The sequence below is a fragment of the Drosophila ficusphila genome, unplaced genomic scaffold (assembly GCF_018152265.1).
Source record: "Drosophila ficusphila isolate 14025-0441.05 unplaced genomic scaffold, ASM1815226v1 contig_855, whole genome shotgun sequence".
NCBI classification, from domain to species: Eukaryota; Metazoa; Arthropoda; class Insecta; order Diptera; family Drosophilidae; genus Drosophila; species Drosophila ficusphila.
The window spans coordinates 1065875-1090020 of record NW_025064807.1 but is presented as its reverse complement, the minus strand read 5'-3'; the positions used below and the strand labels follow the sequence as shown (position 1 = coordinate 1090020).

General features: G+C 40.2%; 1 protein-coding gene across 2 annotated transcripts; it reads right to left on the bottom strand.

Annotated features, from left to right (window-relative positions):
* Positions 1 to 344: 344 nt before the first annotated feature.
* Positions 345 to 23694, bottom strand: LOC108093476 (protein Wnt-4). Of its 2 annotated transcripts, none has more exons than XM_017193565.2 (4): positions 21915 to 23694; positions 1724 to 2222; positions 1107 to 1346; positions 345 to 839 (listed from the first exon to the last, which is right to left on the bottom strand). In XM_017193565.2, exons 1-4 carry the CDS (start codon positions 22532 to 22534, stop codon positions 597 to 599), a joined length of 1602 nt encoding a protein of 533 aa, XP_017049054.1. In that variant the 5' UTR covers positions 22535 to 23694; the 3' UTR covers positions 345 to 596. The 2 variants fall into 2 exon arrangements, with proteins under 2 accessions (XP_017049054.1, XP_017049061.1); XM_017193572.2 differs by having other exon boundaries at positions 1119 to 1346.
* Positions 23695 to 24146: the final 452 nt, after the last annotated feature.

Genomic DNA, 24146 nt, shown 5'->3' with positions numbered 1-24146 from the left:
CGACATTTCAATTTTTATTTTTATGTGAAACTTTTTATTCCATTTCAGTTTTGTATTTTTTTTTGGTTTGTTTTGTATGTTTAAATACTTATTAAAATTGTTTTTATTTTTTATTTTTCGTTTTTGTTGCTGTGTGTTGTTAGCGTCTGCTTTTCTGTTGTTCTTTGTGTGTGTCTGTGTTTTTTTTGTTGTTTTTCCGTTTTGCTAAATGAAGTTTTGCGATTTTTTTGAGATTTTTTCGTTTGCGACGGTAGCTAATGTTTACTATATAGTAATTATATAGATAGATGCATGTATGCGCTTGTGTGTGTCTGTGTGTGTGTATGCATGTGAGTATGTGTGAGAGTGGGTGAGTTTGGCCTTTAGCTGAGCCTTAGCTTTCTGAGCGTTTTCTATCGTTCTGCGTATCATTTCGTTCTTTTCGCTTATCATTTCAATAATATTTGTTAGGAATGGAAAAAAATTACAAGCCATAAAGGTAGAAAAAAACTTTACAAATTACATTTTTAAAGAGCACAAGGATAGAGCTACAGCTTTCGGAGAGGGGAAGAAAGTAATGGAGACGGGCTGAAAGACGGCGAGAGATGGCTGCCCGTCTATTTACAAAAGTATTTGTCCTCGAACCGCTGGCAGTAGTCGCAGATAAGCTGGCAGCACCGCCCGTTGTTGAACCGACACCGGCACTTCTCCACCTGCTTGACCACCTGCGTGGTGTAGCCACGCCCACAGCACAACGTCCCACAATTGTCCGGATGCAGGCACTGGCGATCCTTGGTGACCGCGCAGTAGGAGGGCGAGGTCTCCAGATAGTACAGCGTCGTGTATTGCGATTGTTGGGGCTGCAATAAAAGATGTATAATGAATTTTAATAAACTTCTCTTAACGAATTTATCCTAAAGAAACTCTATTTAATTTATAATTTAAGTGCGATAAAAACTGCACCAAAGTCCTAGTGAAAATCAATTCAAAACTATGTTTTAAGGCTTGTGGCCTTTAAAACTAAGGAATTGCTTAATTTATCCCAAATAACCATAAAATTTCTTATGGGTTTGTTACGAAAATTTGACTTTTTGGACTTTGATGACATTGTATTTTAAATAACTCACTTTATAACTCACTTTCTTGCGTCGCTGTTTTGGCTTTCTCATGCGACTCGACGAAACCTGTCGCATGGATCGTTGATTGGGAGCTTTGCGGATGGCCTCGTTGTATTTCTGCCTCAGCAGGGTTGCTGTGGCATTGAAGTCGGCCATTTTCTTCCAGCAGGTCTTCATCGAACAGGAACCGGAAACGCCGTGGCACTTGCACTTGTCCATCATCTGCGAGGAGACAGCCTCAATGCCGACCTGTAATAAAAGTAAAATAAGTATGAAGCTATTCAAGATTTGTATAATCTTCTTTTTCTCTTGTTTTGTTTGTATTTGAAATTTTTTTAAATAATTTTCTTTTTTGAAACGCGATAAAAATTGTGCAAAAAAAATACAGTTTTGAAACTTTATATTCTATAGCACACTTTGAGGCAGAACTTTTGAAATCTTATTCAAAATGTTATTTTTCAATGGGAGTAAAGTAAAGTTAAATGTTTATAGTCTTAATAGATTTTTGTTTAGTTTAAAAACAAAATTAAGGCAAAATAAGTATAACAAAGTATTCCTAATTTTCTTAAGAACATTTTTGTGGATGATTTCCTTTCCCGTTTCTTTAATTTTTATTAAAATCTTACCTCTGAGTCATGTCGCAATATCTCGCTGACCTCGTCTCCATCGCCGCCGCGCAAATCCAGGAAGCTGCGCGTCACCCGCTTGCCGTGCTTCAGGTTGTCGTTGCACCCACCCCACTGGAAATCCTGCGCTTCCCTGTTGTGCTTCTTGGGGCCGCAGCTGCACTTGGTCATCCTGCCCTCGGCACAGGCCCTGGCTATCGAGTGAGTCATCGCGGCGGCGGTAAGGGCGTGGACAAAGGCCGTCTCCTTGTAGAGCTTCTTGAAGATGTTCCGCTTGCCGCGCGTCTCGATCGAGCAGTTCCAGCGATCGTAGCGGAACTGCTCCTCGCAGTGGGTCGTCGCCAGGCGACGGGCTTCACTGAGGGTTCCCGGCAGCCCCGTCTCCTTGCGACACTGGTGGTTCTGCCGTCGCGTGGCCGGCATATATCTGCAGGGCCCTCCGACTTGTCCTTGGGATGTGAACACCGCCATCACCGTGTGCTCCGAGATAAAGTGTTCGCTGAAGATAAGAAAAACAATATTTTAGAAAGGGTTTAGGTTATTTAGAGTAAGTTGAACTCTAGAGAATAATCTGAAAAAGTATCAGATAGTAGAAATTTTAGTCTTACAATTTTAGTTTTTAGTTTTTTTCATTCAGCGCCATCTACAGCTCGTAATATGCGCGAAATAATCTACACGTATTTTACACAGGCTAAAGTTAGCGCCCTCTAGCGCTTGTCAGGTGAACCATTACTCATAAAATAAACGGTAAAATTACCGTTTCAACGTAAATTTGAATTCACATGACTTTTCCTTTTATCTTACAAAATCTATAGATTTCCTAAAGAGTTAATTACCAACGACAACCTTCATAGATTAAAAAACTGCAATTAAGGGCTCTATAAATTTTACAGCCACTAATAAACCGATATTTGGGAACTTTTATTTGATTCAACAAAAGTTACAACATGTGTAAGTGCGCTTTTTCTTATCAGTTTTCCACTGATTCGGATTCTAGGAATGCCAGAAAGAATTTTCCTTGAATTGGTTTGTTTTGAGAACTCAATGCTATATCTATTTCTAGTAATTCCAGAGCTTATTAGGAGGTATTTCATATTTCAAAAAGAAGCCGACGCTTCACCTCACTCATTTCCTGTGCAACTTCGGTTATCATTTTGTGGCACCCACTCCGCCTCGAACGATTGGAGTCGGCTGATTTGCAGGAAATCTTAAATTCTCATAAAACTTAAGTGCATCGTAAATTGGCGTATGAGTAACGAGCTCAGCATATCTGCGGCTATCGGACTTTCCGACTATTTCCGTCTCCATCTGGCACAGATTTTCCACTTTTATTCTCCAGCTGGAAGTGAGCAGCTGATCTCAACTTTCGCCAATCAAAATCTGTTAATAATATTCCGCTCGAATACGTTCTACATTTTCCGCGTGCCCACTTTTTATGTGAAATTAATTTGCCACATTTTCGCAATTAATTAATTAATTGAATGTTTGAAATGTTTACAAGTAGTTTGCTTTGCCTTCTGGCTACACTTGTGGCATTTGTTTGGATCCAAGAACCTGTGGCTGCGGCTGGCCAATTTTTATCTATTTATCTCCCGCTGTTTTATTTCGATATTTGACGTAGTTTTCGGTTTGATTAAAATATCATTTGGCGATTGACTGAAAGGCAGTCTGGATAGGAATTTAATTGGGGTGGTTGGGGGACTGCAGGTTGCTCTTTAAATGTTTTCAGTATATTTATCATTCATCATATACTAAGAAAAATAATCAAAACTACACACATATGAATTTATTATAGTAACAAGTTATTAAATACGTATTTTATACTGATACATAAATAATGAGGTAATAATATAAATTTTAAGGTAGAGATTATAATGATATTGTTTATGTGTATATATATTTATTTTATAAGTAAATAAAAGTCATAATCCCTTTGTTCAACATTAATTATTATTTTGATAAGGGCACTATACTTTTTACCCCTCTGTTTCAATTTATTTGTAAAAATTCATAGAATCTATAACTGATTGGGAGTGACATATGTCGATCTGTTGATCTCTTTGCATTGAGCTCTTTGACTGCGTGACTCTGTAATTCCCCGGCCAAAACCCTGGGGGTCTTCAATTACAGCTCAAAGCCCATGTAAGTCGGCATGTAAGCTTTGTATTGTTATCACATCCGATTCGGTTGTTGTTTCTGTTGCTGCGGCAAGTGCAACGCAAAGCGCATTAGCTCAAAGCCCACAGCACACGACTCGCCATTTACCCACTTCAACTTTGGATAATGTATGTCGCCTTAGCCATTGAAAACATTGAGGAATTACCAGTCGTAATTCCGCAGGGAGAGGGGCAACTGGGGGAAACTTGGGGATAATCCTTTTGACAAAACGTTTACGGGGCAAAATGGACAGACAATTAGCAGGCGAATGGCTAAAACAATTGGCCAGACAGACGGACAGACTGAGAAAAGGAGCCAGTCTTCTTTGAGCGAGCACTTTAATATCACAAATTTTCGCCGCCAGCTAAACAATCGCATGCAGCAGAGATAGATTCGTATCTTTCGGATACAAAGTAGTCTGAAAGCTATTAAAATGGCCACAAAGCAAAACAAACTGTGAAGAGTTGGTGGTTAGGCCAAATACCAAATAACAAATTGATGGACGGACGGACGGAAGGACGGACGGATGGACGGATGTGTGCCAGCAAACATGTGGGAGAGTGGGACAGGGAAAAAGATAGCGCCGTAAAACAAAAGTGTTGATGGATATTTTCCTCGTGCGATGATGACGCTGAAGTTGTGTGTTCCTCCTGCCGCTTTGAGTGCTCTTCTTCTTCGGCGTCCCGCTTTTCCCTCATTTTCCTTGTGCATTTGTGGAGATTCATCAAATTTTCAGAAACGTAAAATATTCAACACACCCGCACACACCCCACACACACACTCACACACAAACACAAACGCACAGGTAGCCAGGAAAAGCACATATATAAATCCCTTTGTGCTGCGGCAAAAGCATTTTATGGACTTTACAGTTTTTAGTTGCTTCTGCTGCTGCTGCTGATGTTGCTGCTGGCCCCAAACAGCATAGCAAATGTGCAACAGCAACAGGAGGCAGAGGAAGCAACTGCAGCAGTCGGCGATTGAAAGCAGTTCGAAAAACACAACAAAATTTACACTGAGGGAAAGCCATTTAAACTATTATACCCACCATAAAGGTACCGTTCTATAAAATCAATATATTTTATAGCCGCCAGGGTCTATCTTCCATAAACGTGATTAGATATAATATATATGAAATATATATAAACTTTTGAAATATTAAATATAATTCGATAATTAGTAATGAGTAAAAAATGATTGCACTTTGAGGGAAAAAGATATTCAATATTTATTTTATATTCAGCTTTTACATTTTATGTTGTGTCTAAAATAACAGTACCCTCTCCTCATTTAAAAAAAAATGGTTTATTATTCTCTCAACTCAAATAATCCCATTTCCAGTTTAAAAATATTTTAAGGGTATCTCTATAGTTTCATATTATTATAGTTTCTTGTCACAATAACTCAAAACCTATATCCCCACTTTGCTTCGTGTAAAGAGGATAAAAATTGAAATCAACCCAGGCAGGCACCCATAAAATCTTTTTTAAAGTAGCATAAGCATATCGAAAGCCGAAATGCTCTCTCGACTTGAACTTTTTTATGGACTTTTTACCATTTGCATTTTATTGCCAAAACATAAATGCAGCTGCCAGCCACGCACAGTCCGCCCCCCTTTTGACGCCTTCTTTTACCATTCGAAAAGCGAAATGCATTGCTTATTTTTAAAACATTTGACTTGCATTGGGCTACCAACTCTCCAGTCGATTTCTTTTCTGGGTGGCGAGAAAATGTTTGTTTGTTTGCTGGTCGCTCTGTTTTGGTTTCCTCTGTTTGCTTTTGGCGTAGCTGTCACATAATTTACCCAAGCCCGAAACGTTCAATTAAAACGCAAGTGCAAATACTGTAACCCAATCGGATCGGAAAATTGATGAACTTAGGCAAAACGCGACGCGCTCGGTTGGCTTTAATTGATAGCTGGCAAATGAAGCAGAAGGCGCTGCCTCTGGGATTCTCCGGTTCTCTCTGATTTTCTGCTTTTGAGCTTCTTGCTTGTTTGACTGGCGAGAATGGGGCCAATGAGGCGTCATTTCTACGGGCAATTTGCTGAGAGACAAGCAGTTTCCTCAAATACTATATGAGCACAAATAATCGTTAATAGTGGCGATCATTAGGCCGATCCGCCTCATGGTTTTTCGAAATTTGTGGTTTCTTATAAGCGAAAAAATACGAAAGCTTACACAACTTAGAAAAAAAATCTTCAATATATATGTATATAATTTAGTATTAATGTACGTTTAATATAACACCTTTCCTAACATTTGAATTATTTGTTGGAGAATATATATTGCCTTTTTGTACAGTACATATTTCCCAAAATTTCGTCGCATTTTTCTGTGCAGCTTATTGTGAAACTCTGAAGAAGCTTTACGTTTTCGCCGTGCCATTAATTGCCATAACTCTTTTTCAATAATTCATGCGGACCCCATTTGTTTGGCTTAACAGCTTAACAGTGTCGTCTCCTTTTGTCATCTGTGGGATCGCTTAAAATCTTCCGCTGAGTCCGCTTCCTGCACCTGTCAGCTTATTTATTCATTCGCTTTATGGCACATGAAACGAAACACACTTCAAAATGCGTTGTAAATATTGCGCTTAAGCCGCTAAATTGCAAGCGGTAAAGGCGGTAAAAGCCGGCAACAGCAGCGAACGGCGACAGCAACAATTGCCGTCAGCAAAAAAAAAAAAAACAACAACAACGAGAAAAAAAACGAAGGCAAACCAAATTGCAAGCGCGAAAACCGCAAGACAAACGTCCGCCCCTCGGGGAGAAGTCCCCTTTCCGTTTATTTTCCCAGGACGAGGGGTCTCTAAATGCTGATGTATGAGATGTTGTTGTTGCTGCCCAATTTCGGCAGCGTTAAAACATAAAATATGCTTCCGCTCCCGCTTCTTTCGAACCCCCCAATGAATAATGTTGCTGCAACAAGGGAAGGGAAAGTGCGCACACTGAGCGAAAAATATGGATTTTAGTTTTGTAATTTCACTAATATAAAATATAATCTATACAAATAATATTAGATGTAAGAAATCAATCTTAACAAAATTGATTTTCCTTACGGGATAAGAAACTGTCAACCAAAGTTAATAGCATTCTTAAAACTTTATTCAATAAGTTTGAAAAAAAAAAAATTTAATTCCAAATTGAATACTAATATTGCCCTTTTTTTCTCAGTGCTTGTGGGTGGTTGCTAGTGTGGGGCAGCAATAGCCGGTGGTTGTTTTTTGGCTGCAACTCGGCGCTTCATCATAAAAAGCGCATCCTTCTGCCCAGCTCCCTGTGCCGAAGATTATGGTCATCAATTTTGGCATCATCCAACAGAAGCAGAAGCAGAAGCAGCGGCAACGCAACGACGACAAACAGTTGTAACCGTAAACAATGTCGCTCCCCCACAGCAACATCAGCGCAACAGCAGCAACAGCAGCAGCAGCAACAGCAACAAATGTGCCCCTCGAGAGTTTGGCACAAAATTAAAAAAGAAGACAAAAAAAAACTGAAACCCAAAAACCGAAAACAAAAACGAAGAACGGTAAAAGGCATTTTTATGGGCTGGCTCATAAAATTTGTGCATGGGATTTTGGACTTGAGCAGTAAGTAGACAATAAAATGACGTCGCTACTTTTTGGATTTTTAATAAAACGTTGCGGCAAATGATTAAAAACAAAAAGCAAGCAACTGCGCAGTAGCAACAGCAGCAGCAGCAGTAGCAGCAATCAATTTATTGGCCCACCCAGGAAGCGAGGGTCGCTCGGCCACTTGCTCTTCCGCACTGGATCTCTATTTTAGTTTTAAAAGCATTTTAACGGCTTACTTAGGCTCACGTTGCTCGCGATGTTGCTGCAGTTGCTGCTTCTGCTGCTGTTGTTGTTGTTGCCGCTGCGGTTTATTTACTCAAAAATGATTTCTGTGGCAAACAACGGAATCGAAAATGCAAAAGCAGCGCTAAAGTTTATCATTAAGCAGCCGAAGAAGACCAAAAATGCCATGTTGCTGCTAGCGGAAGCTGATGTTGCTGCTGCTGCTGTTGATGCTGCTGCTGCGTGTGCGCCATAAAAATGCAATAAAAATCTTTACGACACATTTCGCTTGCAACCCTCACATTAGGGCACGCACCCGGCGATATATACATTTACTATATATATATTTATACGTATATAGATTTAGCCACACTTCACACCTAGAAGCAACTCGCTGCTTATTTTCTAGCTGGCCCCATGTTGCTGCCGCACAGCGATATTGCTACCTTACGGCACCGGCTGCAAGCCATTTTTATGCCCAAGCAGTTAACGCCATTACCTTTGCCACGCCCCCAAACCAGTGCGGCCCCCGCACCCTTCGGAATGTTGCAGCTGGGAATTGCTGCTGCCGCCCGCTGTTTGTGTCATCAGCAATGTTTAGTTGGTTTCTTCCTCCGTTTCTATTTTTTATCGGGCTTCCCTGCATTTGACAGCTTCATTGTGTTGCATAAAAATTGAATTGTAATTGCCAGTTGCAATTTGTCCAGCAGCAATTCAGCAACATCATTAGCAGCAACATCTAAGTGGCTTGCCATTTGTGTGGCAACTTTTATGGGTCTCAGCATTTTGCATGAGCAATTTCAAATGAGGGTAACAGCTATGCTTTGTTTGCTCAGATATTTTTCTTCGGCACTTGGAAGATTGCTGATAACAGTTGTGGGTTGGGTAAATGCATTCTGTGACACGCCAATTTAAGCCTACAAGTTGCAACATTCTGATGTTGCACTTCAAGTGGGACAGCCAATCCTTGCTTCCTGCCACTGAATCCACAGTAGTGTTACCTCAACCATTCCATTTGACATTTATCATCCTTGGAGAGCGCAGAAATCGCTCCATCAACCAACCAAGAAACTCCACCTTCCTGCACTCAATCTTCGACCGCTTGGCGTTGCTGCTTCCGCTTGTTGTTGCTGCCACAACAGCAACATCCATTGCATGCTGCTCTCCCTTTCATTGAATACATTGCCAAACTATTTTTCAGCTAATATTAGATGGTTTTGTTGGCGGTGTTGCTGCTTTTGTGGTTGGTTTTTTTCTCGTTTATGCTTGAACGGCATTCCAGCAATTTGTCTGCATTTCTTTTCGTTTTTGTTAGCCGCTAGAATTTCTCCAGCATTTTACAACCATTTGTTGTTTTTGCGCCAGTGCTTTCCTGCTCTTGAGAATTTATCAGGTAATTCTATGAACAGCCCGCAAGTATTTAGCCGAATATAGAGATGATTTTGTGACTAATTTATGTGATAGCATTTTTCATTCCAGAAATGAACTTCCAATTCCCTCGAAATTGAGACTTATTTATGGAATTGTCATAACATTATCTCCTCGCCGTCGGGCAATTAAAATTAATTGCTGGCATTTCGGTCTCCGCTTGTTCCATTCTTCTCCGAAGTTTTCCCATAAAAATTGCCAGCGAATAGATTTAAATTAATTTTCCTGGCAATTTTCCTTTTAGCTCCAAGGCAACGACCACCAGCAGGGAAACAAAGCTTAAGCTAAGCTATTAATGATTAATTTTGGACTTGGCTTGACTGGTTTTTCTACACAACAAAAATATTTTCAATAAATCTGGAAGGCAAAGAAATTGTGTAGATATAATCGGAAGACTTAAGGGGTGAAGAAGGTTTTTTTAATGTGAATAAGTGCTACAGTTCATTACAAATTTCGTTAATATATAAAAAGAAAAACTGATCGTCAGAAAACCAAATCATTTTTCTACGTGTATATAGAAAAAAGGTGGTGGAGTTAGAGCTTTGAATAAAAGACTCGCATAAAAATTAAACATCAACGCGAAACGCAATCAACATTAAAAGTTTGCGAGGGAGCTCTTGGCTTACATTTTATTTACTTTCCCATAAAAGAGAAACGTACGGGAATAAACCGATAAGAGCCCACCATCCACATCCACACCCAGAATTCTGACTCAAACTGTGAGCCAGGGACTCCAGACTCCGTTTTTCTTGGGGATCCACTCAAATGCGTTTCGCATAAAATGCGTTTTTATGACCGTGACGAAAAAACGATCCTGATATCACACCCCGAGCAGGCCCACAAAAAAGGAGAAGGAAACTTGGCTCTACTTTCCACACCATCATCATCAGCTCATTTCCCTCGAAAAGCGGGAAAAGCGGGAAAAGCAGCGGGGGTGAAAGCGTGGCCAACATTGCCGCAATGATGTATTAATGGACGGTCACGTAAAGCTCGTAAGATTTTTACAAGCAACCCTCGCTTCGGCCCGACTCGGCTCACAAAATGGCCTTGGAGGTGGTGTTTTGCTATATGCACTATAGCTTTTGTATGGGCGGGATTGAAGTACCATCGCGCACATTCCTCGACTCTTTCCCAGCTCTCCAAGTTGTTCATTGAGTGCTAATTAAGCAAAAATCCCGCCCCACAAACGAGGCCAAGTTGGCGCCACATACACAAAAAAAAGAGATGCCACAACCAACGGGCAACATCCACGCATAGATCCACATTCACATTTTCGATTCAGATACAAAGATACACGTACTCGTACAATATGGAGATACAGAAAGGTCTGCTGTGCTTTATTCTCTAAACAAATCAAATGCTGCCACGAAGGCATTCAATCAGTTGAGTTCACTTGCTCGCAATGTTGTTGTTATGAGGTGATAAAACAAGTTCATGTTGCACGGATCTCCTGCCTTCTGGCATCTTCTGCTCTCGTTTTGTTTTGTAAACTTTACAAATCCGATTATTTGCCCATTAATATAGAGTGCCTCGGTCCAGAACTTGGAAGAACTTTCGATTTGAAACGTATCATTCTAGTTAATGAATATTGATGCCGGAATAACAGACTAACAAAAAGCACAAACAATGGAAAACAAACCGACGAGAACCACAAATCAAATGCATTTTTAAACATAAGCGGAAGGAGAAAATTTGTTGGGAAAGTTGTTAAATCTTGCAGGGAATGTCGCACTCCGTTAAAATCTCTAAAAATACTGCCAAGAAAATATTTTTCCAATGCTCATTATCTGCCACTCCATATTCGGTTGCCATCCCAATTTGTTAGCCGCTTCCGTTCGTTGTTTCCACTCAGCACTCTAACAAATCTAAGCCAAATAAATGACCAAACACAGCCGAAAAATTCAGAAGAATATCTACACTAAAAAAAATAACCACATATAAATTAAAAAAGAATTACAAAGGTCTAAACATTGTATTTAAAAACACTATGTTAGGAGGGCTTTAAATTTTACGAACAAACTTCCAAAACAAAATGGAATGCTTTATAAAGAAAGCAATATACCATTCAAATTTATATTCTCCGTCAAAAACTCAATTTCTGAGATTTTGAAAAATATTAAGTGTTGTTTGACACATTTACTTGTAAATTATTTAAAACACTTCCGTTTTACAGAATTTGTAGTAGGAATAATTATGTTTCTTGAACTTCGGAAAAAGTTTTTTAAAAGAAAACTCTTCGGTTGCTTTTAGTATATTGTTGCAGCTTAAAGATCTCTGAAACTTGCATGCTTATTTTGTTGAAGTGTATTTTTTAGAAAATTTAGAGGAACATGCTAAGTTTGGAATTCGGGAAACTATTGCTGTGACCACACAAAATTTGCGGGTTTGCTTGGCGGACTTTGCTTTGCCCATCGCCTGTCAACGCCAAGAAGCGCTTAAGCATTATTAATTGTTTTCGAAATGAACTGTGCGCCACGATAATGAGCAGCGAAATATGCAACGCGAATGCACTTGCAGCGCAAAAGAGTTTGACAAGTCGATGGATGTTTGGATGTGGAGGGAAAAGGCGAAGCTACAGATCGGCCAGTCACATCCATTGGCATCTGCTATATAGCTGCTGCTCTGTTGGCCAGAAAGGCAATTTTGCATAATTTCCGAAACACATGTTGCCTTCAATCATGCGAGAAAGAGCAGCATCGCAGTGGTAAAGGGATTGGGGATGGGGAAGGGAATGGGAATGGGAATGGGGATATAGAAGGGGTACGGGATATGGGATATGGGATATGGTAAAGCGCCCTCAGGGCACATAGACAAATTGACTGACTGACTGAGTGACTAACTGACTAACTGGCTGCCTGCTCGACTGCATCTGAATGCTAAATTCTGAGTTCTGAATGCTGCCTGTTGCCTTTTACCCGGGAATCGCACTGCGACTGCCAGCCGGGAATCAAGTGAAAACGTAGCGGAAAACATTTTAATACTAATTACAAAGAATTTGTGCCGCCGCCACTTTTACTTGTTGCCCTCTTTTGCGGAGATACCCTTTCTAAAAGGGTGTCATACATATCAGAAAACTTATCTTGCCTAAATGCACCTAATTCAAAGGCATAATAAAAGCTCTGATTTTAAACTGAGTGAAGTATGATATTTATATCGATCTTTGAACAATTATAAATTGAACTATTCAATTAAAAGGTTTGGAGAAGAACAGTCCAAAGTAGGTTAACTATAATATAATTTTATTATATTGCTATGGGTAATTTTAAAACTATCAAATATTATATATTTTTATTTAAAAAGCAGAATTTGAAATTTAGAAAAAAAATCTCACAGTACATTTCTTTTATATATTATATAATATATTAATCAGCAGAAAGTATACCCTGACATCAGGTTGTCAATCTCCAAAATATAGCAGGATTACTTCTGTAATGATTGTAACATGATTTATTTATCAATATCATCAAAAACTTGGCTTTTTGTTTATCAGGACTTAGTCCCCGCAAAGTGCATAAAAGATTCGCAGATAAATGTAGTTTTCCCACAGCCTACTCTCACTTTCCGAGCCATCGCTCGTGGCAGGAGCCTTCCTCATTGGCTCCAAGTTTTGGATCCGACTTCTGGCTCCGAGGGTCGGGTTGCCCCCTTTCGAGTTTTTCGATTTCCGAAAATAAATGTTAGCGCATCGCCTGCGGCACAGGACTGCGTTTTAATTGGAAAACACAGAGAGCAAAGTGGAGTTCCCAGCTCCAGCTGTTGGCTTTCATATCTGTTGTTTTGGTTTTTTTTCCTCCGTTTTTTCCTGTTTTGTTTTGGAGACCTCGAAGGCGGCGGTAAAATCGCTTTAATCAAATCGTTTTATGACAGCGCGCTCACTTGCTGCGGAAAAGCGGAAAAGGCTGAAAAGCCGACAAATGACACACACTGTCACAAAAGACACATGAACGTCATTAAGTAAACAATTGGATGGGAAATTGTGTTTGTGTGTGCGTTTGGCTCGCGGGTGGCAGGTGAGTTTTCCCCAGTTTGACATTAAACGCGTGTTAATTTCATTTAATTTGGGGCGTGATTCGCTAAAGGTGGGGAAAGGAGGAAAAAGGGGTGCGGAAAAGGGGGAGGGGCGCTTCAGACATTCACGGTAAACGACCCGTCCGTATTTCTGTTCATCAATCAACGCCTCGATCGCTCAACTCGCTGTGAATTTTCCCCCAACTGCATTTGTCAATCAGCGTTTCTGGCCAGAGATTTTCCTCTCAGTCTGCGGCATTTTCCTGATTTTTCTCCCTTTTCTCCGACTGACATTCAAGGTCCATCATCTCTTTTCCTCGCTCTGCTATTTTGCTCTTGAATTTCGCCTGTGCAAAGTGCGATTTTTGGAGGGGGAATATATATGGTTTGTGTCTGGCCGATCACACATCGCTTTGTCAAGTGGATATTTATGTTTGCCGCTATGATCTAGAAAACTTGAGATGTCAAGTGGGTGGTGCGGTCTAATGATTTGTGGATAAGGGGCCAAAAGTGATACCGGCTAATAGGAAAGTTCTTGTGGCCTGAGTGGGTTGTGATGTTGAGGAGGAGGGTGGATAAATTTAAGACCCTATCAGGTTCTTCAAGATATTAGAGGGGTTAATTTGTGCATTTTATAAATACTTCTGACATTTATTTTGTTACGAAATAATATAGAGTGGTGGTGTTCATAGTTCTAGTTCTCTGCGTTTAAATTCTAGATTTTATTTTTTAATTTAAACATGTTGATTCCACAACCTTTGACGCCACCCAAATTAAAATTCTTAAATTATTATTGTATATTGTTTAGCCGATGTGGGTAGTATAATTTTATCCCAATAAAAAATACATATTATAAATTCTAATAATTATATATAATATTCAATATTTTTGAATATTTACGAGTATTTTTATTTTAATTTTTAAGAATATAAGTAATTAGTATATATTCAAGTTTAATACGAAGTTTAAGCATATTCCAGATAGACTGAAATTGGAAGGACAAAGACTATGGTTTCCCTTGTATGCGTAGGAATTAATAAACTATTTAAACTAAGCAAAGTTGAAAATTTTTTCTCACTCTTTTGATTACTTATTTTCCATTTTCCTCTCAGTTGCTGACTAACCGTTTTCCTCTTCTAGACTCCACCAGATTACCCCAAACTCGAGCTCAGCATATTCATTTCGTTCTGCCCCTTCAACGCGACCACAAATTGAATTAAAATACCAAACATGTTTATTTTTTTCGGGGTAGCATTCAATGATGATGTCGTTCTGTCGGCGGCTTCTTTACTTAGCTCCTTGTTTTTTATTCTTCTCCGAGAAACTCCTCATTTCCATAACTGTTTTCGGTAGTCTGATTGCCTTTCAACGAGCGAAGATGCCTCGGATTTCCCGCTTCTGTATTCATTTCATGTTGCCGCCAATGTCGGGTCTTTTGTTGGGGGTCAAATTGCCAATTTATATCGATCTGGGTAATGACTCTTTCCCCTTAAGAATAAGTGCACACATTAACACCTACAACACTCGAGGACAAGTGCATCCAGCGGCTGCATCTTGGTCACACCTCTGAAGCATCCGGAGACGGAGACGGGGCGAGATGAAAGCAAATACGGCTTAGACCATTCGACTTGAGGCCCGAGCATCAATTAGGCTTAAAGACCCCGCCAACGATGTTTGACGGCATGCCATGACTCTTGTCGCTAATTTGCGCAAATTATGTGCCGGGCCTCTTAAAGTACCGCAAAGTGAGTGCCAACAGCCCAGGCAACCCAGCAACCCAACAACACGGCAATCCCGGCCAGGAACCAACCATCCAAAACTCCAATTATGTCAACAGCAACCGCAGCAGGCGCAACATCAAAGCTCAGCCAAGCGGCTTGTCTTCTGGCACCTCACCTCCCCTCTTTTACCAGAAAGCCGGGAAAAACGGAGAAAAGTGCATGGGATGCCGCCACGCGGACAACATGTTGCTGCGGGGGCAGGTTGCAGCAACATTTTTTCGGTGACAATCCGAGGAAGACAAGATCTATTGCCTCGCAAAGGCCACACGGTACCCTTAAAAGTAAATCAACAAAAAATTGAGCTAGAAATTTACAAACTTTAGCATGTTTTTAAAGAGAAATTCATATACTATACTCTTAAGAGAAATCGTACTTTAATAGAACACCAACAAATGTAAAATTAAACGAAAAATTAAAAGAAAAATAAGGTTTCAAAATGTTGAAACTGTTAAGCAACATCTTTCATTTTTATCACGTCCCATATAAGCCTATAATTAAAAACTTTGAAAATATTTAGCGTATTCAGTTTATAATTCCATAATGCCTAGTATTTATTTTCTATTTCAAAATGCGTTGCATCCGCCCCTTAAGTTCAAATTAGTGAACTCTTAACAGCAGTTTACACTTTCATGTCAAATCAATTTATTTAATTAGCACATAGGTTGCCTTAAGTGTTCACCTACATAACTATCTCCCATCCTGTCTCTCTTTTGCAATTCTGCCCGCACTCCAACCAATTATTGATAAATATTTTCCCAGCAAAATAGAAATCCCAGAACTCTCCAATCGCTTGCGAAAGTTATCATAACCTGGGCAAAGGGTTGAGTAAACAGAAACGTCAACGCTTTCTGGGTTAAACCGTTTAGGCAGGATGTGTTCGAGTGGAGTGGCGAGTGGATGGGGTTATTTGGGGCTTTGTGACTGCAATTGGGAGTCGCAAGCCGCGTGTGGCATAACGCCTAGGCCCCCTCTTTGATCTCGCCCTCCGACGCTTTGATGTGCGGTGCGTGCCTCAAGGTCCACACAACTTCAAGGTCCCAGCTCGCCGTGTGTGTATCCGCATCCGTATCTGCGAGTTTGACTCCTATCCGTGTCCACATGTGTGTGGGTAAATTCGTTGTTTGTCTTTGATGCAACTTCCTCAATGCGTTGCCAAACGGGGAAGCAGGCAAGACTTTGGTCCAGAGACAGAGACAGTTAAAAACGGTGGATAAATCGGGGGAGCAGCGAGAACCGAGTCCGCGGCACATGAGATCAAAGGCAACTCGAAAAGCCATCACGCTTTTAGACACACGACCAAAACACGGCAAACTCCAAGAAATGAAATAAAACAGATTCAACCGCATCTTGCACTTGGCTGCCATCTAAAACAGCATTTGTAAATGCCCTCTGAGAAAAACCTACTCCTTTTTCAAACAACAGAGTTTACCATAAACAACCGTTTAAAAATAAATATGTAATATATATAAAATAAGAGAAAACATTTGTTGTTGAAATTTTTTTTTTAAAGAAGGACTCAATACAAATTAAACAATTTGTTTTTTAATATATTTAATATTTAAAGAACGGCTATAATGATATTTTTTAAATATTTTTCCGAGTGTGCATCTGCATTTGTATCTGTAATCTGTATCCGCGCATCTGCTCCTCAAAGTTTGTCTTACTTTTTACACCTTTAAAAATGTGTTTTGTTGTTTGATTTTAGGCTTCACGCTTGAATCGCTTCGGAATTCGGCTTTGAGCGACTGATTTGTTTAAGTCATTTGGGCGATTTTCTTTACGCACTTTCCGTTGATTACATGAAAATGCATTTTTATGTCATGGGAACGCTCCGGAACGCTGCGGCCCTCGAAGCCATTCAGTCTATTGTTGTGGCAGTTGCAACCCTCGGCTATGCAGTTTCTCCTCTTTTCGGTTCTACCGAGTTGTTCATCATCAGCAGCAGCAGAGCCATCGACTCGGAATTATCGGCATCTTCTGTGCTGGCACTTTTATTGGGTTCCATCATGGCCAATTTATGACTCCGATCTCGCTTTTGTGTGCCCTCGTCTGGCAGCTGCTTTTTGTTTAAACTTTTATGGCGCAGCTTTAGCTTTTCCTTTTGCCCGGCTTTCATTTCAACAAAAGGACATTTGGCATAAAGGAATTTACCCAAAACGGGGGAAAACTTATTCACACACAAAAAAAAATCCCAAACGAAGTCGAACGTTAAGCTGAACCCCAGTTTATCATTAAGAGACAAAAACCACAGCAACGGAAATACCACCAGGAGTCGGAGGAATAAAAAGATGTCGAGGAGCAGTCCAAGTTGAGAGACAACGGCCTCATAAAACGCAGCCATCAAAAACGACAAAATTAAAAAGTTCAAATGGCAAATGGCAGGCAAATTGTTAGTCGTAAAATTACTAGAAAAAATCTACGGGAAATATTTTCCTTAAACAACGAACTTCCAATGCTTTAACTGGGAGGAAAATCTAAATTTCAACGAAATTTATTGTTGCAATGAATATTTCAGAGTCGTTTAAAGACATGTTTATTGGGATAATCATGCCAAATTCTTTGAGAGCTGAGTCTTCAATTGGATCGCTAATATATTGGCAAATGGAATGGAAATTTTTGAAATAAAAATTTCTGCTTTCGGTTCTATTAAAACAAATTAGGTTAAGCGATGTTCAATGAGCTTAAGAAAAATTGTGTATGAGAACAATGCAAATTTTTCTATCAATCCATAAGTATAAAAGCTTTATGTTTTATTTGAAAATTAAAGTAAACAAATTAGTTACAAAAAATTAATAGATTAAAAATCATATTACCATAAGCTTTACTTTTACAAACTTCAAATGACAAAAAAAAACCTTGTCAAAAATAAACAAGAAGTTGTACAAAATGAAGCAATACAAGAAAAGCTAAATTTAGTGCTTGCAATTCTGTTTTACAAATATAAGTACAAAGATCCCGAAATTGTCCAGCTGCTGCTCCTCATCCCAGATTTTCATTCAATTCCCAAGTCTCAACCTAAAGACCCGCCGACATTTTCATTGTCGTCTTATTGAGACAAATAAATTTCGGGTGGTGCCACATGGCGATGCCAACTGCAGTCGTCGCAGGTTTTCCCTGGATGTTTTTAATTTTGCGGCGCGAATAAAAAGCAAAACTTTGCACATAATCGTTATCGCCGATGCTGAGAGGGAAAGCCCCCCGGAAAAAACCCCTCGACTTGACCATAATTTGCGGCCAAAACAAAGGCTTTTCCTGCGTCTTGGAAATTAGCATTTTTATGCTTCCGCCAGGATTACACACACAACTTCATGGCGAACTCCAACTCCTGTTCACAAGAAAGATATAGTCGGAAAGTTTTTATCCACAACAATGGAAACTTGCACTCATAGTTGGCATCAAGTCGTCGTCGTCGTCGTTGTCGTCGTCCAATGATGTAAGGACATGAAAGCAAGGACATAAAAGCCGGGTGAGGCAACCAAGGAAACGGTAAGTAAGTTTTAATTACTCCTTGACAAATATTTAACTTCGGGAGTTGCCAACGGAAAGGGGAGGGGGACGGGAATGGAAGAAAGGGACCTTGTCTTACGCACAATTAAACAGATTTTTGCCGCTTGTGAGACAAATGAAATCACAGGAGGACAAAGGAGGTCGTGGTTCCGGATTCGGCATTTCAGATCCTGTGGGGTTGTAACAACATAATTTTGCGCCGTATAATGTCATAAATGTCTGTTAACAAAACAACAGACGACGGAGAACTGAGAACGGAGAACGACGAACGGAGACGCAGACTGTCAAACATTATTACATTATTTGCCTTTTGCTTTTGGCTCTGTCAAAAGGCTGAAATTGAAACCAACCCCGTGGCTTCCTCGTTCCTGGCTTCTATTTGCCCGTCTCTGGGATTTCTGGTTCGTTCTTAGATTACCAACTCTCATTGCCAGATCAACCCCGACATGGGAGATTAATTGCGCCAGCCTTTTCCTTCTTGCCGAGCCAACTTCATCATCGAGTGCCCCCTGACAGCAATTATTACATTTTCATTACATCCCCTAATCAGCATTTTGTGCATGTTGATTGTGTAAACAGGCGTCGCGTAGTCGCTCCAGTCTCGTTCACATTTCGATTTTGGACTCGGATCGGGAAATTGATTCAAGAGTTGGGAAGTCGGTGAAGGGTTACTGATGTGATTTGCCTGGTTAGCAAAATGGCTTAGGCAGGTGTTGAAGTGGCCGGCTCAAAGGGGGAATGCCTTCTTAATGGGTAAAGGGTTCAATTGAGGCATAAGTTCAAGTAATTATGAAATCACCTAATGGACTTTTAATACGATTTTTGTTTTATTAAATTAGTTAAAGGTTTAGAGAATAGAGTAAATGTACATTTAATTTGATATCAATGAAATATGTTATTAAAGAAATTAAACATATTCACATTTATTACTACAAAAGGCTATTTTATATGCATCGTCAATCAATATTTTTTTTCCAATGTTAAGAAAGGGTAATGTGTCAGTGGAACACGGTAGTATTTACATTCCTTAGGTAATTTTCAGATAAGAAATCACGCCCAACCCAACTTCATTAACTCACAAATGCAATCGGCCAACTTCTCCGCCTCGAAATCGAACCCTTGCAAATCATTTCGAATGTACGTCTTGTGCAGCTTTGAGTGTTGATTTGACTTTTGCGATTCGTGCTGACATTTCAAATCAATAAAGTCGCACTTTGCACTGCCACAGGCACCTGCTCGCAATTATTGGGAATTCAAGGGGCAGCAAATGGGGAGCCACACACGCATTACCATCCAGTTTAATGGCAAATAGCAAATAGCAAACAGCAAACGATGTCTTGCTCAAATAAGCCGATTAATTGTAATCAAGCAGCGCGTCTAAATGGACACCGACTGGGTATTCAGCTGGGTCCCGGAACCAAACGGAACTGGATGGTCTTTCTGGATGGGCTTTCTGGATGGGATCCCCTGTCTATCGATTTCTGTCGTCTGGCCGCTTGGGTCAATGCATATGCTCCCAAGGAAATAAATAAAAAAAAAATAGAAAAATAGCAAGGCAAAATAAGTGAAACACTTTCTACCCCAGCAAGTGGAGCCTTTCCCCCACCGGAGTTTAGTGTAATAAAAAGAATTGCCAATTGCGAAAAAGGCTTCAAATTTACACACGCAGAAAAAATTACAGAGAAAATCATAATTTCTAATTGAATATAATAAAATGATTAATTTTTTTTATAATAAAGAATTTGAGCTTCATAAAATCGTATACTTGTTTCAAACAAGTTTCACCATGAGAAGTGAATTTTAAAATTATGTGATGACGATGGTTAAATCTTTAATAAAATGTAAGATTTGGATTTTAAGTATGGAAATTTGTTTCTAAAAACACGATCTGTGAATTTATTACATAAAATAGATGTAAAATATTAAGTACTGAATAAATGTTTTTTGCAAAATTAATTCAAGATGTGCATTAGTTAAGTATATTTTTAAAGAAATATTTTATTTGTAATGAAAACTCTTAAAATTTCCATACAGAATTTCCATAAACATATTCATGAGTCATAAGGAAATTTTCAGTGCACAATCTCATCCCTTTCGAGTCGAGGATATTATAGGGTTTTCCCCTTTTGTAATGACAAATAATAACTGGTGGCAGTGCCTGTTAGCCCCACCCACTGTTTTCCTGTCAGTGGGCAAATTAATGGTGAAGTGTAAGTAAAATTTACGCTCTGCCACCGCAGCTGCCCCTTTCCCTGCCCCCCTCCCCTCCCTCCCCACCCATCCCCTCACCATGCAGTCCCTGCTGTTCGCATCTGCTAATAATCATAAAAAAGGCGGCTAGCAGCATTTTGACAACCGACAAACCCCCACAAATGCAGCACCCCCATTCAGAAGGTTTCGGCTGACAGCCGCAGAATAAAGCAAAGGCTGCCGAAAAGCACCAGCCGCAAACAAAACAAATATAAATAATTTTACTTTATTGTTTAAAGCCAACTTGGACCCCAGCCATTGTGTCTGAGTGGGGCTTGTATTTATGATGCAATGCAACTGATTAGCAACTCGGCAAGATCGCAAAGGCAGTTGCCAAGTGGAAATGGACGTGAATGCCGACTTTTGCATTTTTTGCGATATTATTATTTATTTGACTTGCCAAGTTACTTGCCAGATCAAACGAATTATAATCAACTCGGTTCGGGGGAAGATATCGTTCTTAAAAATTTTCCAAAACAGAAAATGTGTGGAAGCTTTTTTTTCAGAAGAAAAAAAAACAGGAAATGGGGTTTGAAATTCGTACATTCTTCAAACTTGGAAAATTTAAAAAAAAATTGATCAACAGCATTTTGGTTGTACGACTAAATTTTACAAATTAAAATTTCAAAACCGGTTGTTGTGTGTTAATAAAATTTTGAAATTTAAATGTGTGACAATAAATTTTTAACGGAGAGCTTTTAATATATATTAAAGTTCATAGATTTGAAACCTTACGTATATGCATTTAAAAACAGATTTCAATAAATATTATTTTTTTATTTCAAACATTGTTACATTTTCTTCAAAATAAAAGTTAACTACATATTTTTGGCCTTGTATCAATCTAATTATTTTTTAATTAAAGATCCCATCGGGTGTGCTTTTTTGCTCTAAGACAGAGCCCTTCAATTTACCTAATTACCAGCATCTGACTTGCTCTAACCATAAATTCACGATTTTTATGTAATCAAAGTTCACCGAGGGTGATGGTGCTCATTCAAGAAATCAGAGTCTCGAGCGAATCAAAGTTCACTTCATGGGTTAAACTTGAACATGTAGGTAATTGCGGACAAGAAAATAATTGTAAACGTTGATTGTTCCCTGGGAGTTGGGGCCAGAAAAAGCCATAAAAAAAGCGCCCATAAAACGCCGCTACTGCAGAAATTCTCGTAGGACAAAACAATTTGATGGCCGAGTGAGAGATCTCAGTCAATTGATAAGATTTCAGTTCAATTAAGATGGGGAATAGCTATAGATTGACTCACTTGTAAAGGCCTTGCTGCATATCCATGTTATTAGAGTTGGAGCCGATTCCCATGCCCATTCCTCCGGCAATTCCTCCTCCGTTCAGCATTGTTCCGCCGTATCCCAAATTTCCGGGTAATCCCTGACTACCGGGCACTATAATTCCCAACTTTGCCAATCCTGCCAAGGCATGTCCATGTGGATGGGAACCCATATTGCCACCGTGGCCGTGGGAGGGTGGCAGACCCATTCCGTTGACGGGAACTCCGAGTCCCACTCCCGAATGCCAAGGATTTCCAACGGATCCTGCTCCTCCAATCACAGAGGGAACACTCGACGTACTGCTGCCCAATTGGTTGACCATGGATCCTCCTCCAGGAGAGCTATTCACCACCTGACCAGCGTTTTGTCCCATCAGGGTGTTCAGTATTGTGCTGTTGATGTTGCCGTTGTTCAGATTGTGGTTACTCTGGTGCTGTTGGTGTTGTTGGTGTTGCTGGTGGTGAATTGGTATTGCAGGATTGCTGCTCTCGAGATCGCCATTCTGGCCAACCATCATCAGCTGATCCTCGTTTCGCACCTGGCCGAAACTCAGGTGGGTGAGGATCATTAGCACAAGTACTCCCGTTGACGATGGCATTTTACTGGTTTTATTGGTTTATTTTAGCGGTTGTTGGTGAATTGTTGATTTTACTAAATGCGTTTTCTATAGTCTACTTTTTGGCGTGATATATTGTGGATGTTTTGTGGTAAGTACTTTAGTTAATAAATTACTATTTACTAGGTTTCTACTTTATAATATATTTATTACTTTATAATTATAATTATTTTTACGATTTGTATGCTTGTCAAAATGATTTCGAATAATATAAAATTGTTATGTTGCCGTATCAAAAATTGTTTAATATTCTATTCGATGCGTTTGTTTTTCGGTTTTGAGATTATGTACGTTGATAATTGCTTGAATTTTGTTTTGTTTTTTGTGTAACTTATTTTGGACTGCTTAATACTTTTCGTTTGATTTCCACTTGTTTTTTTTTTTCTCAGGCAACTACATTTTTGTTTTTCCTGCTCGTTAGTGGACTGGTTAAACTTTAAACTTTTCACATTGGCACTTCAAACGTTTTTCTTTTGTTATTTCAACGGCCGAAGATGATTTATTTTCTCAAGCGTTGTGCGTTTTTCCGATTGGTATTTTCCTTTGGGTTTCCTCGGAAAAAAATCGGAATCTCTCCGATCGAAGAGCGCTAGATCAAAAGGCGATACGCCAGGCGCTGATTTTCCCCACCGACGATCGGTGAAACCCGTTTTGGAAGTTGCTGTTGCTGCTGCCGTGTTGCTGTTGCTGCCGCAGTTGCAATGTTTGTTGCTGACCGCCAGCGACGCCGTCGCCAGTGCTTCTTTATACCGCCGATCCATCCATCTGGGCAGCCCGATTTTGAGGTTTTTCCGCTGCACATGAAAAGGCGCCGCCACGCATTTAGGGATTTTTCCTCGGGCCGGCCGGCCGGCCACTTGCCATGCGAACAGCCAACAGATCACAGAACTTATCACACACTTTTCGAACCACCGAATAGTTGTGGTATTGGGCTGCTCCCCGGATGCGAACAGTTTTTCACGCTTTCCCAACAACACACACCTTTTGTGGGACTTTTCGTGGGAGTTTCGCTTTCGACGGGAGTTGTTCGTTCGTTCGGCTGACTCTGGCTATACTGCCTCTTTCAATCTGAATCGGGATCTGAGTTTGCAACCAACGCGCCACACGTGCGTCCATCAGCTCGTTCGGCACTCGACTGAATCTGAATCATCGACAGCAGGCCGTCGTGGGTTGCCGTTGCCGTTGTCGTTGCCGATGGCAAACGCGGTCGTGGTTGGCGCATTTCGAGGGTCGAAAATGCGTGCGCAGCCAGTGATAAACTTGCAACATGTTGCATGTTCGACGTGCCGCCAATTGATCGCCGGTCACAATATATGGACAACACTTCATTAATTATGGCGACAACTTGTCAGCCGTAATTGCTCCGTGGATAATTGGCCGGCAAGTGGAAGTAGAAGTGTCCCTGGGTTAGTCGCTTCTCCCGGCTACCGCGCATTTCCCCCTCACTCTTGGGTTTATCTTTTTCCGCCAGATAAACCCCGGTTTGGTTTGCCGAGGTTTTTCCATGTTTGCTTGCTCAGTCAGTCCATCCATCAGGGAGTCTTTCAATCTCCTAGACACTTTTCTCCGCAGGTTTATCCATCCGGGTGCAGAG

What these genes read in the sequence shown, in the direction of transcription:
- LOC108093476 (XM_017193565.2), bottom strand. Translation starts at nt 22,534, where the DNA reads ATGCCATCGTCAACGGGAGTACTTGTGCTAATGATCCTCACCCACCTG. An exon ending in ATGCAGCAAGGCCTTTACAA is followed by an intron (nt 2,223 to 21,914) that starts GTGAGTCAATCT and finishes TCTTATCTTCAG; the next exon opens with CGAACACTTTATCTCGGAGC. An exon ending in TATTGCGACATGACTCAGAG is followed by an intron (nt 1,347 to 1,723) that starts GTAAGATTTTAA and finishes CTTTTATTACAG; the next exon opens with GTCGGCATTGAGGCTGTCTC.